This window comes from Cyprinus carpio, chromosome B16, assembly GCF_018340385.1.
Source record: "Cyprinus carpio isolate SPL01 chromosome B16, ASM1834038v1, whole genome shotgun sequence".
NCBI lineage: Eukaryota > Metazoa > Chordata > Actinopteri > Cypriniformes > Cyprinidae > Cyprinus > Cyprinus carpio.
Window position 1 is genome coordinate 10986479 of NC_056612.1, and position 18034 is coordinate 11004512.

The 18034-nt window shown below is 40.1% G+C and overlaps 1 protein-coding gene across 1 annotated transcript; it reads right to left on the reverse strand.

The window, feature by feature from the left end:
* Nucleotides 1-6862: 6862 nt before the first annotated feature.
* has2 (hyaluronan synthase 2) lies at nt 6863-17132 on the reverse strand. Its single transcript, XM_042740710.1, has 4 exons — nt 16687-17132; nt 11782-12408; nt 10093-10194; nt 6863-9056 (listed from the first exon to the last, which is right to left on the reverse strand). The coding sequence occupies exons 2-4, from the start codon at nt 12406-12408 to the stop codon at nt 8127-8129; spliced, it is 1659 nt and encodes a 552-aa protein (XP_042596644.1). The 5' UTR covers nt 16687-17132; the 3' UTR covers nt 6863-8126.
* Between the last annotated feature and the right edge of the window lie 902 nt (nt 17133-18034).

Here is an 18034-nt window from a genome sequence, read left to right on the forward strand (position 1 = left end):
AACATGTGCCTAATAAGTACAAATAATCAGCCAATATGCTAGTAATATCCATGCTAATAGGAAACTAGTTAATACAGAGAATTGGTCCTTAAAATAAAGTGTTACCACACAAATTGTGCCTTTGGTTTCAGAATCTTAAAGTAAATCATTTTTATAGAATACTGTCATCAAAGATGCCATTTGAAGCTCAATGCAGACATTTAGACGGTCAGACTATGGATGAAAAGTGCTATGATTACTCTACTTTTAAAGTATAAATTTAATTGAAACAATAGGTCTACATAATTTTTACTTATGCAATTCATAGGGGACATATTGCATTAGCCCTACAGTTAAAGCATGAGATACTATTTAAACCTATAACATTTTACATTAAATTTACCTATTTTATCTCACTATTCTGACTTTTTTTCTCACAAATGCAAGTTTACATCTCCCAGTTTGGACGTTAAAACTCAATTTAACTCAACAATAGCGAGTTAAACACCGAACTGGTCTATTATGATGCACATCACTTGTGTCATAAACTGCTGATTTACTTCACTTGAATTAACATCTACTCTATGTGTACATGGTCATTTATAGGGATTTAAATTCTCAAACATCACCACACAGGATGTTTCTGAGGCACCGGGTTTACAAAAGTGACCAATTAAGGCAGCATGTCCTAGTGAACCTCTGACCTGTGAATTCCCCCCATGTAGTTGTCACACCCAGGGGCTGGCTATGCTTTGACTAAGCCACACCCCTTCTCAACTTCCACCTCGAGGAGGTCCCCAAAGCCAACCCAATGGCCAAACAACACGAGAACAAGTAAGTGATAAAACAATCTTTATTTAAATATTTAAAAATAGCTTGGGGAATAGGGAAAGGGCAATTAAAACTAAACTCTGACTCGGCCCTCCAGATGGGCTATGGCCGGGAAGAGGTCAGGGAGCAAGGGGGCCACGGGGATCCGGGGCGTGGGACTCGGGCCCCGGCCTGAGTCTTAGGTATCCGTAGCGCCCTCCTTCTTCCTCCTCTTCGCTGAATACAGCTCACGGTAAGTACTGGTTCACACAGTTCGTTCTCGGGGTGCTCACTCTCTTTCTCTTCCTCCACAGGCAACGGCTGGGACACAAAGGCACAGTTAATTCGGCTTGGTTTTGCTCTCACCTCTTCGCTGATTACAGCTCACAGTAAGTACTGGTTCACACAGTTCGTTCTCTGGGTGCTCACTCTCTTTCTCCTTTCTCCACAGGCAACGGCTGGGACACACAGGCACAGTTAGTTCAGCTTGGTTTTGCTCTCACCTCTTCGCTGATTACAGCTCACAGCAAGTACTGGTTCACACAGTTCGTTCCTTGGGTGCTCACTCGCTTTCTCTTTCTCCACAGGCAGCGGCGTAAGTACAGGTTTCCTCGGTCTCTCCTCGTGTTTACCCACTCTCTCTCCTTTTCTCTCCACAGGTATCAACTTAGGCACAATAGCACAGTTAGTTTGCTTTGAATGGCTCTCACCTCTGGGCTGGACACAGCGTACTGTAAGTACAGGGTTCGCTCTATTCCTCCTCGTGTTACTCACTCTCTCTCTCCTTTTCTCTCCACAGGTATCAACTTAGGCACAATAGCACAGTTAGTTTTGCTTTGAATGGCTCTCACCTCTGGGCTGGACACAGCGTACTGTAAGTACAGGGTTCGCTCTATTCCTCCTCGTGTTACTCACTCTCTCTTTCCTTTTCTCTCCACAGGCATCAACTTAGGCACAATAGCACAGTTAGTTTGCTTTGAATGGCTCTCACCTCTGGGCTGGACACAGCGTACTGTAAGTACAGGGTTCGCTCTATTCCTCCTCGTGTTATTCACTCTCTCTCCTTTTCTCTCCACAGGTACCAAAATCAGCACAATAGCACAGTTAGTTTGCTTTGAATGGCTCTCACCTCTGGGCTGAACACAGCGTACTGTAAGTACAGGTTTCCTCTGTTTCTCCTTGTGTTACTCACTCTCTCTTTCCTTTTCTCTCCACAGGTATCAACTTGGGCACAATAGCACAGTTAGTTTGCTTTGAATGGCTCTCACCTCTGGGCTGGACACAGCGTACTGTAAGTACAGGGTTCGCTCTATTCCTCCTTGTGTTACTCACTCTCTCTTTCCTTTCCTCTCCACAGGTATCAACTTAGGCACAATAGCACAGTTAGTTTGCTTTGAATGGCTCTCACCTCTGGGCTGGACACAGCGTACTGTAAGTACAGGGTTCGCTCTATTCCTCCTCGTGTTACTCACTCTTTCTTTCCTTTTCTCTCCACAGGTATCAACTTAGGCACAATAGCACAGTTAGTTTGCTTTGAATGGCTCTCACCTCTGGGCTGGACACAGCGTACTGTAAGTACAGATTTCCTCTGTTTCTCCTTGTGTTACTCACTCTCTCTTTCCTTTTCTCTCCACAGGTATCAACTTGGGCACAATAGCACAGTTAGTTTGCTTTGAATGGCTCTCACCTCTGGGCTGGGACACAGCGTACTGTAAGTACAGGGTTCGCTCTATTCCTCCTCATGTTATTCCCTCTCTCTCCTTTTCTCTCCACAGGTATCAACTTGGGCACAATAGCACAGTTAGTTTGCTTTGAATGGCTTTCACCTCTGGGCTGGACACAGCGTACCGTGCTATCTCCGGAGATCTGAAGCACGCTCACAACATATACTGTACTGAACTAGGCTAGGACCAGCAGTCTCCTTGTCCTCCCCGCGACGAAGTGCGTGAAGGCGGGGGTTTATCTGACAGGACACACGGCAATACACAGCAGCCCACAGCAATATACAACAACACGTCAAAATTATAGGTTTTCACAGCACGAAAACTCACCCACCACACTCAGTGTACGAAAAGGACACCCGTCTTCCTTCACTTCGCTTGGTTCGGATCTGGCGATGGAATATGCAGCCTAGCTAGTGATGTCGTCGTTGTGACTACTTCAATAAGTATTCCTTCGGCTCTCCCACCACGCTATATTAGGGGTAGGGCCGCCCTCCTCCTCCTGGAGAGATCTACACAACGCCAGGTCAATATACAGGACACTTTCGACTGGTTCTTAGTACTCACATCAATGCCGCTTCCAATCCCCTTTTTCACGTCGTCTCAGTTCGCCGTATAATCCGTTCACTTCTCAACCTTTAAGGTTCGCGATGTCTTCACAATCATACAATTCCAGCCTGACGGAGAGAGAGAGTTAGGCAGCGCACCGACAGCCACCGGCAGCCACCGGCAGCCACCGGCAGCCACCGGCAGCCACCGGCAGCCACCGGCAGCCACCGCAGCCACCGGCAGCCACCGGCAGCCACCGGCAGCCACCAGCAGCGCACCAGCAGCGCACCAAAACGGGCACAACACAGTGCTTCACACACACCAGAAAGAGCTCCCAGACTGTGAAATAACTTGGCCTTAAGTACTGCCTTGTCCAGCGTATCCTCCAATCACCAACCGCTGTCCCTAACTAGGCACAGGTGCATCGAATTCCCTGATTTTCCTTCTTACGGCGCTACCGGAAGTTCCGATGTTCTGTTTTTCCGGTCCGGGCGGAAACACTTCCGGGCGGAACCAAACTTCCCGAATTTTGGTTCCGCCCCTAAAGATCGTCACCTTGTGACATAGTCTTTCAAATAACCTTTCCGTATGATACTTCCTGTCATGTGAGACAGGTCAATGCAAGCAGAGCAGAGCTCCACACTGGGCCTGTCGCTCAAAATCCATGACCTCATCTTGACATTGCAAATTTGATTCTTCTCGGTCCAACACACTGATTGCTGAAATACCCAACAGAACTGGGTGATGTGAGAAATTCTTCAATAAAGGTAATACTGGAAGACTGCTGTCTCAGTGGAATATCCTTTAGGCATTTGCATGTTGCAAAGGGACCATTTGTCTTCATCTCTGTGTATATTATCTGCCCAAACTTTCAGTTTAGGATGATTTATAACCATTGAATGGGCAGCCTGGGGTTTAAAGACTCCACACGATGGGTTTTTGTTTGTCCTAAATGAAAGGGATGATGTGTCTCTGGTTGTATGGATAGGTGGTCACCTCAGTCAACTTTTGGCCACTCCTCACACATTCCAACCCTCTAAATTTAACCCCAATTACTTAATTTCACCCATTTTACCAATTACCCTTCTAATTGGAAAAGCATTTTCTTGTGTTGCAAACCCTGGATGAAGTACAGAGGAAAGCTCTTGCCCTTATCAAAAACATTTGCTTGATCATTTCAGGATCAATTATCCCAAATCATGTTTGGGGATAAAATTAAACAAAAATACTCCAGGACACTCAAACTTTTAAAGGTTGAACAGAAACACCTCTCACCTTTAAACACATGAGGGTTTTTTTTGTTGTTGTTGTTATTTTTTCACAGCCGTAGTCTGTTTTGATATCTTGCATGACTGAATTATATTAATTCAAGCAGAAATTAACAAAGAGTGTGCCAGAGAAGGAAAGGGTGCTTGTCTCTACAAGTTTTCAGAGCTAGTGGTTCCTTATTTTCTTGAAAGTAACTCTAAGACATTTTAAACTCAAGAGACACGAGTAGAGAGTTTGAATAGAAAGATTTAGGCCTGTACATTGAATTTTGTATAACGTGCAAGCACTTTCAACTCAAATCTAATCAGGAGGTTCATGTACTCTAATATAAAGACTACTTAAAGATTATTTAAAGGCTTTAAAAGCCTTGAAGACTTTAAAATGTTGATTTTTACAGTATATGAATCTTTAAAACCTTCCCAAGTAATATTTATTTATTTATTGTATTTACTCAAATAATTTTTTAATGTGAGTTCAGCAAAATTTGTGTTGTTCAAGATGCAAGTTGACCTTCATTTCATTAAAGATCATTTAATGGCTATAAGAACATAGGTTACATGATGTTTGTCAAAAGGACTGACTGCAACTTGGCCAAACTGGTGAACATTTGTGACCACCTAAATGTGTTTGCATTGTATTTTCCTTTCTTGCTTCCATGCTAAGATTATTTTTGGTGAAAAGATCGTGGAAAATGAGCCAGTGGACTTTGTTCTTGTTTGTTCTGTGTTCCATTTCAAACAGCAATGCTAATCATGTGTTTCAATATTCACAGATCTGAAGGAATACTTTAGCCAAATATTATTGAATCAGTCCATTAAACCTTCCCAGTAAGCCACTGAGGCCACACTTTAACTGACTGTTCTGATTATGCTCCTATTAGGCACATCATCTTTTATTCTCAGATCAAATGTGTTTACATGGAAGATTTGATGAGCCTGTAATGGCATATGTCCATGCCATCCCAGTGTTTATTTCAGATGTCAGTTTTGTTTAGCAAACTGGGACGCTAGATGTAAAATAAATAGCTAGGCAGATGTACATAGATAAATAGATGCAACTCAAAATTTTAATTGCCCAGTTTTGTACACAGTATAAATAGACAATGCTTGTGGCTCATCTGCAGACACAGTCAGTGTTTTACGAGTCTTCAGTGTGATTCGCGCCATTCGGTGTGTCCATCTCCATGCACCTGGCAGTTACATCAAGTGTATTGTTACCTCTGTGCAGTCATCTTCACAGAGCCCTGGGAGTGCTTAAGAACATGACATGAGCTAAACCCATTTCCATTTCGGGGAATAGTCTTTTAGTAGAAATTATTCAGGATGTCCAAGCTGCTTTTTTCCATACAGTGACCAAGGCTGTGCACCATTAAGAAATTAAAATTTAATTCCTGAATTTGAATTGAGGTAGTGACCAGAAATCAGAATAAAAAATTTACTCAAGGAACTAAAATATAAAAAAAAATTGAGGAAGCTAAATCAAAGACATTTTTAAAAAACTGTAATCAAGTACAAGCTTTAATAGATAGATAGATAGATAGATAGATAGATAGATAGATAGATAGATAGATTCAATTTCTTTCCTTCCTTCAGTTCAAATCAAATCATCTCATGGACACAGTTATAAATTTTACACAACTATGACAATAACTGCACCACCATTGGTACAGTTGTGCCACATGGCATGCATCTTGTTGGCCACATGCAACCTTCATACATACAGTCACAGACAGCATTACAATAAACTTCCATGAGTTCTGCAACGCCCAGTAAGGTCTTGACCGCTATAAATTTGCCCTATTCTATACATGACTGGAGCTTTCAGATGGAATCCTCTCCACCTGTGGCCAAGTGGAGGAGCACAGCCCCTTAGCTGAAGCTGCCAAGACTACACAAATCTGGGATGAGGAATTTTTTGGACAGCCAAGGAAGACGGCTCCCGGGTTTATGCCATCATCAGCCCCAGGTTTCCCATGACTGCCACGGGCACAGTTCAGAGTTGTCAGCAGTGTTTGAGATGGATATCGCCTGCCAAGTCTACAGCTACGAACAGAATAATGAACTCTTTTTACAGAACTGTGAGTTTCATCTTTAGTCTGACCCATGAAATCATCTTTGATTTATAGACTAACATGACAGCTTGCACTGAGGGATTATACTGCAGTGCTGTAGACATCTTTAAGTGCTTAGTCTAGACTCGGGCTACGTGGCTACTCCATCCTGCTTACACTGTATATATCATAAACAAAAAGCATTGCCATGGCAATCTTCCTTCCTGATACAGCGTGAAAATAATTGTTCTATTCATCCCTCATCAGTCGCTGATGAAATAGAAGAACGAAGGCCAAGCAAGGTCCTTGTGTGTAAGAGCAGTCTGAGGTCTCAGGAATTCCCCTACTCACTGTACTTACAGATGCCACAATTAGAGAGAGAGAGAGAGAGAGAGAGAGAGAGAGAGAGAAAACAGATTCATCAGGTCATATATTTATTTTTCAAGGACATGATGCTTACAAAGGAAACAGCACGCTGAATACGTATTATAAAGTATGTTCTTTTATTTGGCACAAACACAAAAGTGCTTTATGACAATACTGCCTTTGTAAAAGCCCTCATCAATTACAATCCATATTTGATATATGCTTCAAATCATAATGTTCTTAAAATTTTAGTAAACATTAAAATAATGCTTGTAAATAAAACCCGGTCTTCTACAGGAAATTAAGGCAGGGCATTACTTGAAAATTAAGGTTTGGCATCACTGGAAAAGCTTTCTTGCAAATGTTCTGGACATTGATGGATGACATAAGATTATGTGAAATAATAACAATCACAAGAGGCATCTCTCCCTCATTTATATGCAAATGCTCCTGTGTCACTTTCTGGAAGATTTACATAGCAATGTGATATTGGCACATTCAGAAATTGCATAGATTGTGTGGAACTGTCAATTATTTTGACAGGACAATTCAAACATTCAACCGAACCAGCATACGATAATTTCATATTACAAATATTTTGCTAAGAGACATGTAAGAAAGCTATAACCCATTATGCTGTATAAATAGACTGGTCTTCCCTCCACATAATACTTATTATAATAACACAGGTTCAACGCCCTTCTTGTCAATGAATAACTTATGCCTAGATTTGCCTTTTATCGCTGTCATCACAGAGACAAATCCAGCTTCTGAATTTCACATTTTGGTCAGATAGGCAAGTCATAAAGAGTTACATTTCCTCATATTTATTGAAAATAGAGAATCTTTGGTGGCAAAGCAAAAAATAAAAGTCTATATAAAAGGCATTAAAATACATTATGCAAATACAAAGTACAGCACAATCAAAAAAATACTCAGAAGTTCTGTTTTGGATTTCAGTTTAAAAACGTATACATAATATATTTTATATATATATAAAAACAAGCTAAAATTAAAAATCATAAATTACTTAAGAAAAAAACGAGTCTCGTTAGACTCTATCCCAAATACTCACACAATGCAAACATAACCACTGAGGTATTTTGTTCCTTAAAGTTCTATATCAAGCATTATGCATAATGAGTGTGAACGTGAAAGTGCAAAGAAGTTGTCATTTGGTGGTGGAATACTAAAACATCAAGAGTGTCAAAGCTCACACATTGCAAAGTTTTTCCTCTATCACTTCAAAGGAATATCCTTAGTAACAGTCACAGCAGCAATGATGTCTCACTTCTTGTCACCTGTGGACATCCCGCTTTCAGATAGCAGTCTGAGATTGTTTTTAATGTAAACGTAGAAAGGACCAAGGGCACTGGGAAATACTATACATCAAGAACCATATCATACTGTTGTCCTTTCTTCCTCTTGCCACACTTCATAATGAGGACAGCGTACAAAGTCAAGAACACTACCCAGTAGCTGGCGTACACAATTGCGCCGATTATCAAAATAACTTTTTCGGACTCTGGAAAAGGCTTTCGTGTCTCTTGGATTATTGTATAAATAATGCCAACAAAAAGAATGGTGAACCAAACTGATATCGGAATAAGTCCGATAAAGTTCACCACTACAGTCTTCCTTCCAGACGTTCCCCAACCGGATTTGTTTATGGTGGCTATTGCGAACATCTTTGCTGGTAGCAGACTCGACATGTATAACACTGAGTAGAAGGACATGAAGACCATGACGATGTTTCCGCGGAGGCAACTGGCGAACGAAGACTTGATGAGCGCCACCACCTGGACGATCAGCAAGAACAGAAGGATATTCCAGATCCTGCCCTGGTAGAAGAGCTGGATCGCAGTGGCGATGAGAAAGAAGGGGAAGAAGCCGGTGATGACGGCTTCGTAGGTCATCCACAAGTGGTGCTTGTGAAACCACATGGAGTTGTAAAGCCACTCTCTGAAATACGATTTACTCCAGCGGGTCTGCTGGTTGAGCCAGCGTAGGTAGGTAATGGGCGTCTCGGTCAAGCACTTGGAGCGGGCGGTGTATTTCGTGGCATATCCCAGGCTCAGGACTCGGTTGGTCAGGTGGCGGTCATCGCCGAAACTGCAGTGGCTTCCCATGAATGTCTGATTGTACCAGTCCTCCAGGAACACATGAAGCAGGGAGTTCCTGTACATCCCCAAGGGCCCGCTGATACATTGAACGCACCCGAAATATGACTGGCAAGCTCTTTCAATGTTGAACGCCATCCAATATCTCACACTGCTGAGGAAGGAGACCCACGATTCATATTTGTTCAGAATCTAGAGGGAGAGAATAACAAACAGGATTAGAAATCAAAGGGAATCTATAGTTCAATATACAGAATGACATATGTATGTCTTGGTCACCTGCCACATAGATGTATGGAAATAACACAGAATGCTGATGGAAACACTAAAGATCTGTGAGAAACTAGTAAAGATCTAAAGGCTCTTTGTACAGGATGCACAGTAATATGCATTTCTGTTGACATATGAAGTATATTTAAGTACTTTGAACAACTTTATCGATTCACCCTGCCTCCTCCACCCCAAAAAACAACAACTGTCCTGACTATAAATCTGAAGACTGGAGTGGGGGAAAACCCTTTTTTTTCAGTCCATCTAGCTATGCTGAAATTTCTCTAACCCACAAACAGTATGTTTTCTTTAATTCTTACCTCCAGTTTCACAGACTTAAGCCTAGTCCCAGACTAAAATGCATGTCTGGGTTGTTTTAACCGAAAGAAACTTGCACTGACAGATCTTAAAATATGTCAGTTCCATTGTTTTGTCTCAAGATTCACATCAGCAGTGTTTTTATCTAAGGCACATTTATAAAAGTTACTTAAATGTCCTAATTGATCTATGGACAAATCCTGTCTTAAGCTATGCCCTGTCTGTAAAACCAGGCCTAAAATACAGATTCATAATAGCAAATCCATTAAATATCAAAAGGAAGAATTTTCTGAATTTTCAGAAATTTCCCACATGGATGTTATACAATGGCACTTGTCACTGTATTAGCTAAAATATCAAACCAAGTGGTATCTACAAATAAATAATGACTTCTCAGAATGAACAGCCATTTGGTTTTGATTGACTGATTGATTGACTGACTGATTGATTGACTGATTGATTGATTGATTGATTGATTGATTGATTGATTGATTGATTGATTGATTGATTGATTGATTGAGCGAGCCATACTTAGACTAACAGGAAAACTCAACTTTGGATGTTTTTAAAGTTAATGCTTATGTCATGTAAATGATTGATGTTGTAGATGGATCCATTAAAACTGCAAGAGAACACATACCTGCACATCTCCACCTACTCCTCCAACCATGGGATCTTCTTCCAGAACCTTCACCATCTCCACTGAGGAGGCCGGGTCCAACATGGTGTCTGAATCACATACCTGCATCCAGCACAATATAGATACATCAATAAAGGATACACATGATTTACCTTTAAAAATTAAAATGCATACAGTAGTGCATTTTACATATGTTTGAACAAAATGTTCTCCTGAAAATTGAGATGAATCAGTGTTTGCACCACATGCACTGATGCATCACATTGTTCAGCAAGATACAGGATGCCTAATATCATCATTAATATGACACGTGTTCCTTCGAAAAGATTTATTTTTGGTGCAAATATTATTCTTTTCGACAATCACATATATAGAAACCAGCTTGTCTTTGTTTGAGCAGTCACGATGAATCTAACGTGCTGCTAAATATGTTGGGAAAAGAATATCAGTCTCTCCCGGAGGTCATTTTAATCATTAAGTTCTGGCTTACATGTTCAGTTATAAGGCCAAAAATTTAAGCTCATCAAACACGAGCACACACTGTTCAAATTTTAGTAGAGATTTGGTTTAAGCGTTCTAACATTAAAACATTAAGCAACCATCGGCCAGAAGTTATCTCGCTTTTTCCGGGGAAAGTCATGTATGCCACTTTGCTTTTACAACTAAACCCCATAGTGAGACTAACCACAGGCCAAGTAGCAAGATCAGTGATAAGTTAAACACAATTAGGCCTCTACACTCAGAGCAAAGGTCAGGGATCTCATTGGAACCAGGTGGCATGTGGATAAAATAACATCATGTGTTCAGTATACAAGGGAGCCTTCACAAAATTACCCATAAATGACAGCTTCAGTTTACCTTTCTCAGAGACTGTTCACACAGAACACGTACTTAATTTTCAACTTGACACAGCTTTTCAGAAATGTGATGTTTAGGCATCAAACGGCCAAATACGTAGTGTATATTTACATAGAAAAACAACTAACTGAAACGCAAAAACATGTTCTGTGAGAACCGACGTTCAGATGTTCTTCTAGGTTTTGAGTTTGGTGAGCTTGAATCTTTCTTACATCAAAAGCGATTGCACAATTGTTTGGATTACATAAAAGGACATTTGATCAATAGTTTGCCGATAAATCTTTAGAAAGACATTTTGTTGCAAATAGTTTGAACAAAAGTAAATATTCTCACGCAGTGTCTAACAAAGTCTATTTTGTGATGTGAAAACATATGTATACAGCTGTTCTCAACTCAAAATTCTCCAAAATAATTAGCCTCCTTTGGTTGGAGCTTGTAATTATATGTTTAGAATAAACCACCACAGAAAAGGTCCTCAGGTCTTTAATGTATTTATGTGACTTTATGAACATGTATTTATGTGTCACGTTCCTTTGAGCTAAACGTCATGAGCTAATAGTATGTGCTCTGAGATTGCATGAAAAATACCAGCAATCTGTTCTGGAAATGCCAGAAATATCCCAGAGATATGCAAACAAATTCCCACAGAAGTCCCTCAATGAACAGCATCAGTGTTAACCAGGAATGTACTTTCCTCACTCTCAGTGCACTACATGCTTCCGCCTAGCATCCACTTATGGAGTCACAAAAGCTTCTTTGTACAATTTGCCTGTGTTTCCCTCGTTTACTTGGCTAGGCAAGGCTTGAGCCGCCTGAGAGAGATAGACTCACCTGTACATAGTCGACACTTCTTCCCAGGGCTTTGAAGGCGGTGTACATGACCTCCCTCTTCCCGCCCCACTTCTGCATGATGCACACACACTTATTGTTGAGAACCAGGCGAGAAACATGCTGCAAGCTCTCAGCATACGATTCATCGGTTTCCTCTGGTCCTTTCTGGTGGTAGTTGCTTTTCCAAATGTATGTGGCTGCCTTGTCCCGGCCCATGATGTCCCGAAAGATCTCCATCATGTAGCAGTCATCATCATTGTTCCCATCGATAACCATAATGACCTTTATCCCAGGGTAGGTGAGCCTTTTCACAGATATTAAACACTTTTTCAGGTAGTTGGGGTCTTCCTGATAGGCTGCGATGCAAAGGGCCAGTGACTTGTTGAGTTTGATCGGTGTTTCCAGGGAACGTTTCATGTTCCTGTGTTCCAGTAGAGCAAACAAGCTCTGGATGATGAGGTGAACGACTAGAATTGCCCCATAAAGGCCAAAGGACAAGTAGTTGCCTGCAGTCGTTATGAGCTTATACCCCATGATATAAGCAGCAGAGATTCCCACAAGCAGCGAAATGCCGAACAGTGTCGTCCCAACAATCCTCAAGTAGGTGATCACTTTATCACATCTCATCTGAAAACAAAAAAAGGACATTGAGGGGTGAATATTATAATTTGCAACTACTAGACCAAATAGGTTCTTCTGAAGTACTGCTTTTTGTCCATACAATTAAAGTTAGAATGTCCGATGTTGTTTTGGACCCAACTGACTTTTGAACTAGTCATACAGGTTTGAAAAGGCATGAGGGTGGGTAAATAAACACAATATTTAATTTATTGGCAGAGCCATCCCTTTAAGAACAACTTCATGGACAAAAGTCATAAATGAAATTAAAGCGAATGTGTGGACAGCTTTGTGGTGACGATGACAGACTTTTGCTCGTATGGAAGCATATCTGTTATTAGCGCATAAGTGACAGTATATTTCAGACGGCATCATTTTTCTTCCCTTTCCTCCTAACCCTAACCCGTCTTTATGACCATTTGTTCCAAGTTTCCTTACTAATGCAGTTCCCCATCTGCTTGGCAGACGGGACTATGCAGCACCACCCTCTGACATCATCTGTTTATATCTCCGTGGGAACGCATGAACAGTGAAATTTAGATTTCTGAGGGCTCTACTAAAGACCCTTTGTCTTATTACTGCTGAACACAGACATTGTATTAATGATGGCGTCTTGTTTTATCGACTCAAATCTTGTTTCTTCTTTGATATCGTCCCTCTTGGTTTCGATTATAAAGAGGTTCTGGCCTGTGAGGAAGGTTGATATGATGGACTACAGCACAGTGTTAGTCTAACTGGCACGTGTCACAGTCTTTAACGTCATCCTGCATGTTTATAAGGCCCTCTGGACCCTCCAAACCCCACCTTATCCGCATAGACACGTACAAGCCTGTTGGATTAAGGGGAGCATGTGGTGTTAATGTCTCAAACGCCTGCACTGCTCTCAGGGTATCCCCAAACCTGCTTTCATGTCTTGTTTAAACTCTAGATGAACCCAAACGGCTCATTTGAAAGTGCTAAGACTGCCGACAAGACAAAATGTAGCCCACACCTAAGAGGACACTAACACTTATCAAGGCAGTACAGGATATCTGAAGCATCGCTGTCTTTGTCGATGACCTAATTTCTCATCTTTATACAAATTGGTAAAGGCTTTGCATCTCTAAGGATGAATGTGCAGGGTTTACATGTGCAGATTGACTCATCTTGTTGTGAATGGGGGTGTGCACCCCATTAGAAAATCCTGTCGATGAAATGGTCCTGTGTGAAACATTTGCCATCAGTAGATTTTGTCTGACTGAATGAAATATGGTAATTTGGCTCGTTCACACCAATTACGATAACTATAAAGTTATTCTATGTGAATAAGAAAGCCCAAACCACATCAACAATAATTATGACACAGAGTAACAATATAGTTGGAATCACTTTCAGAATTTTTTTTCCAGAACAATAACCACAACAGTAAAACAGAATTCACCTAAATTTAGAGAGCATTTAATATGAAAAAACTTCAGCATGCACTAATAATAAACAATGGAATCATCCCTTGTTGTGTGCGAATATAGTTAACGTTAATGTTGTTGTTATCATTCTAGAACAATAATTAAATATATAATGTTTGCCTATTTGTCATGTATATTATCTGGCTGTGATCCAACAGAGCAGGGAGGAGATACAAAGTGTCAAGGGTCAATGATAGTTGAATTATCCTAAAACTATAACTTCAGTTTTGAAGGTAGATGAAATATTACAGTGCAGGGAAAGTACATTCGCACTAGCCAAAATAGACCCAGATTTGTAATGTCCCCTGAACACCATAAGAAAATGAGTTTGCTTCTTTTATATTATATTTGTATAGAAATATTATCCATTTAGAGAGAATTTTTTAACTATGCTTGAATGTAGGGGAGGTAGATTGTGTAGCTTAATAGAGACAGAGGATTTGTTCATCTTTATCCTCAGATTTGGAGGAGCTTTCCTTTAGACAAAGCTTCATTTGAAACACAATAACTTGTGAAGGGCCATCAACGAGGCAGGAAATCCATGGCTCAGAGCTTAACACTCCTTTTGGAGAAATTGGATGGAAAAGTAGGGGATTCGTTTTTATTTAGCAACAGTGAATCCTGTGAGAGTTGTCTTCCGAAATTAGCAAAAACAGTACTTAGGTGATCTGTTGATCCTTTGTAATCTATCCCATTTTAATTTAGATATTCAAATATTAAATAATAAAAATAAATAAAATGTAAAATAACTTACAATATTCAAAAAAAGAAAGATAGCTTTAAAAGACTGATGCAAACTTGATGGTAGAATAAACTCAAGTTGTTTCACTGAAATTGTGTTGGTGGGAATTTTGGCACTGACACAAAACTAGAGACACTGCCTTGTTGCACGTCCTGCCCATCTGAGATACTCTAGTATATTCCCAGGCATTTGAGGAAGCTTCTGCTTCTCCGAAGTGGGTGGTTCTGAGATGGTGGGGAACTTGGGGATCTGCCACGGCCGCCTCCCAGAGGAACTATCCAACCACCAGCGCTGAGACACATCCATCACTCCGCCACGGCTCTGTGGTGTGGCCTTGTCAGACCCTGTGGCCGCCATGTTCGCTGCTGTTCAGACTGCTGCCACCTGGTTTAGTGCTAAATTCTGCCTCCAGGCCTGTTTCTACCTTTTCAACCTTCCAGGACTCTCATACCTTACTAGGTCTCACATTCAGTCTCAAAATAAAACAATGCTTTTCTAATGGTTAAGACCGACAGAAGAAATAATGTGGCATTTCCACAAGTTGTTATTAAGTGCCTTGAGGGCTAACTGCAATTAGGTTATTGTATGAACTTTGGCCACTAGAAGTCCCCTGGACTTGACACAGCTTCTGCTGCCTGTAGTAGACTGTGTTGAACAGCTGGGTCTTATCTTAGGCACATGGCCCAGGTTGTAGCATTTTGACCTCCAACCACAGCCTAATTTTCAGTGACATAATCACACACTCTGCACATTTACAACAGTAAAGTTTGGCATCCAATTATATCAAAGTAGCATTTTGGAGGTAAAATGTTATCAGTGCTGGCTATAATTTTGAAATGAGAATTAGAAGATGTAGTGCTAAGATACTGCAAAGCTTTTCCCATTATATGATCAGTGCCTCATATGATAACTTTGAGGATTAGATGACTGTAAAGATGAATTATGAAAATGCAAATGTTTGGGGCAACATCTGAGAAACTATCTTTTAAGGAGGAATCCATGTATGTTTAAGCAGTACACAACACGTTGGCATTGGGAGGTCTGACCCCTCTAATTAAGGCTTGAACCCCCCAAAGAAAATCAAAACAAAAGCATGTATTCTTGTAACATACAAGTATATGTACGTTTCAGTAGCCTTTTCAAAGAACCGCATAATTAGATTACAAGTTAGCCAGATCACAATACAAAAGAGCTGATGGACAAAAGTCCTGTTGGCTTGAAGAGGTTACCATGGCAATAGTAGACTGTTTGAAAGTTTAGGATTAGTTTTGGATGGTGCGTCGGAAATTATACATATCAGTTTACACTAGGCTCCATCACTTTTTTAAGGATTTTAGAAATAAGGACAATAAAAGGCAATAAAATTTGCTTCCCGAAATTGTGCTTACATAAAAACGACAATTGTAGAAAAGGATTCTGTTTGGTTTATATAATCCATTTGTTTCACATATTACCACGAAAACTCCTGAGGGAGCCTACCGAAAAGCGTCATTACGCATCATTAGTAGATTGCGTCACCCTCAGTTTTACGCCTGGTGCTGGATTGCGCGTAATATCTTTTCTGATCTTCTATTGGTCAGTGAGTCCATATGGTGTTTAATTAGCCTATAGCCCTGGTAGAATCGCAAATACTGAATAAATGTTTTAAATATACCAAGCTGACATTGTTTAGTAACCTCACTGTTATTTGTAAAAACTGTAAAAATATGAAACCTGTCAGAAAAAGCAGCTGATTTGCACAGGTTTACCATCAATGATTTAAGAGAAACAAATACGAAGTAGGCTAGATGAATAATATTCCAGAAAAAAAATATATATATATACTGTTCTTTATCATCTGTACTGTTGAGTCGTGTTACTCAGAAATATAGTGAAATTAAACAGGCTGCTACAACCTGTTGGACTTTGAAAAAATTGGCACGTGTAGGTATTACAATCACTTATGGCTGAACTCCATTCATTCAAATGTATCTCCCCTTATGATTGTTTAAACTGACTCTGTAGCAACATGAAATGCATGCAAAGAAACTATTCATCTAACAGAACAACGTGTATCATTCGAAAGAGTTATCCATTAAATTAATCATGATCATACAGTACCTTGGAGCAGCTGTGTGGAGATGTCCCGTTAGTTTAACAGGGATGCTGTCCGACGAGGCTCTGCACGCTCCAGACACTGGACAAAACTTCCAATACAAGTTTTTGGGTAAAATACAGAAGACACCGGCATGGAGCATCTAAAAACAAAGATGTGCTGTATCCACGTTTTCCATAAAAGTTTCTCGATTCCTCCAATACATTATAGTGTAGTTTGCATCAGTCTGCTGTGATGAGGTCTGTTGGAGCATCTTGGCAGTTCATTCTGACGTTGTCAGCTGTTAAAAGAATAAAACTTATCCAACAGTAGTCAATGTTGGTGACTAAAAATGAAACTCATTCAAGTTTTTCCAAGGGTACAGGCTGAAGCAGTGAACTGTCCTTCTCTGCGTCTAATTTCTTCCAGACGCTTTTACTTTATGCTTCCTGTAAGCCATACATTTGTAAGACTCTTTTAACCGGGCAGGGTTTTGGACTTGTTTTAATAAGGGGGTTGGTTGGGGGCGAGGAGGAGTGAACATCTAAGAGAAAAAAAAGTCCTGCCCATTCAAACTTCCGAAATGGGGGTGGGTATGAGTTAATCAAGCAATTTGCCAAACAGTCTTCAGTTAAAAAACGGCAAGCTGTCGAGATATTTCTAAAAAATAAATTAATAAACAAATACATAAAAAGAACGTTAAATTATTAAAACGATTAATTATGAAATAATAATTACTGGGAATAACTATGAAGAATAAATAAATTCCCACCAAATGCATACAAATGCATACATGTGAAAGAAAATGTGTTTTGGAACATTCTGAGTATTATTTACTTAAATGAATTTTTAAAAAAGTCGCTATTTTGTCAGTTTTTAGTAGAATACAGTTAATCAAACACGCCTGAGAATTTTTTTGATGGTCATTGATTCTCAGTTGCGCTTGTGATTGTGAGGGCAGGAGGCGCAACACACATATTTACCACAAGAGTGCGCCACACAATTCTAAATCTGTTCACATTCACAGCAGCGAAAGTGGATTTGCAATACTGCTCACTGATCCAGACTCCAATGTGGGTCAAAAGCAATGTAACAATGTATTTGATATGCATATGCTTTTCTTTTCTCTCTCTTTTTTAAAATAATGTTGTTTTCTTCTTCTTCTTCTTCTTCTTCTTCTTCTTCTTCTTCTTCTTTCTTTCTTTCTTTCTTTCTTTCTTTCTTTTTTTCTTTTTTTCTTTCCTTCTTTCCTTCCATGAAAACTCACAAATAGATCAATATTAAGCAATTTTTCACTCAGCACAAGAACATCAGCAATTCAAAAAGTGAATAAATAAATAAATCAACAAGTAACTTATAGCAAAGTAATATACA